The 379-nt window shown below is 43.5% G+C and overlaps 1 protein-coding gene across 1 annotated transcript in view; it reads right to left on the minus strand.

Moving 5' to 3' along the window:
- The window catches only part of LOC119592274, a 12,942-nt gene extending 12,723 nt beyond the window's left edge, over positions 1–219 (minus strand). The window contains exon 1 of the mRNA XM_037941104.1: positions 188–219. Within this exon, the coding sequence (XP_037797032.1) occupies positions 188–219 (32 nt within the window). The remainder of the gene's footprint in view (positions 1–187) is intronic.
- Positions 220–379: the final 160 nt, after the last annotated feature.

Below are 379 nucleotides of genomic sequence, written 5' to 3' on the forward strand. Positions count from 1 at the left end.
ATAAAACTGACGTAGGAGATACAAATTAATTATACAATGCAAATATATATATATAACCCAACGCTCGATGTCAAATCTTCAACGGAATCACTGATACTCACACACGCACACACAGAATCCCGGAAATGATTCTCTTATTTTCTCTCTCTTTCCAATTCTTTTACAACGAAACAAAAGAAGAACGAACCTGATAGAGGGCGCCTGAGGAGGTCGACCCATCGGTGAAGAGAATGAGCGAGGAAGACGGTCGAGTCGACTCCCCGATGACGTCGACTACTGCTTCAGATGCGGCGGAAAGCAGGTCTCGAGGACGGGTCGAAACTGGTGAAAAAGAACAGAAGGTTATTTGTCACTAATAATTCCACGAAACCGCTATACT

Source organism: Penaeus monodon, chromosome 30 (genome assembly GCF_015228065.2).
Source record: "Penaeus monodon isolate SGIC_2016 chromosome 30, NSTDA_Pmon_1, whole genome shotgun sequence".
NCBI lineage: Eukaryota > Metazoa > Arthropoda > Malacostraca > Decapoda > Penaeidae > Penaeus > Penaeus monodon.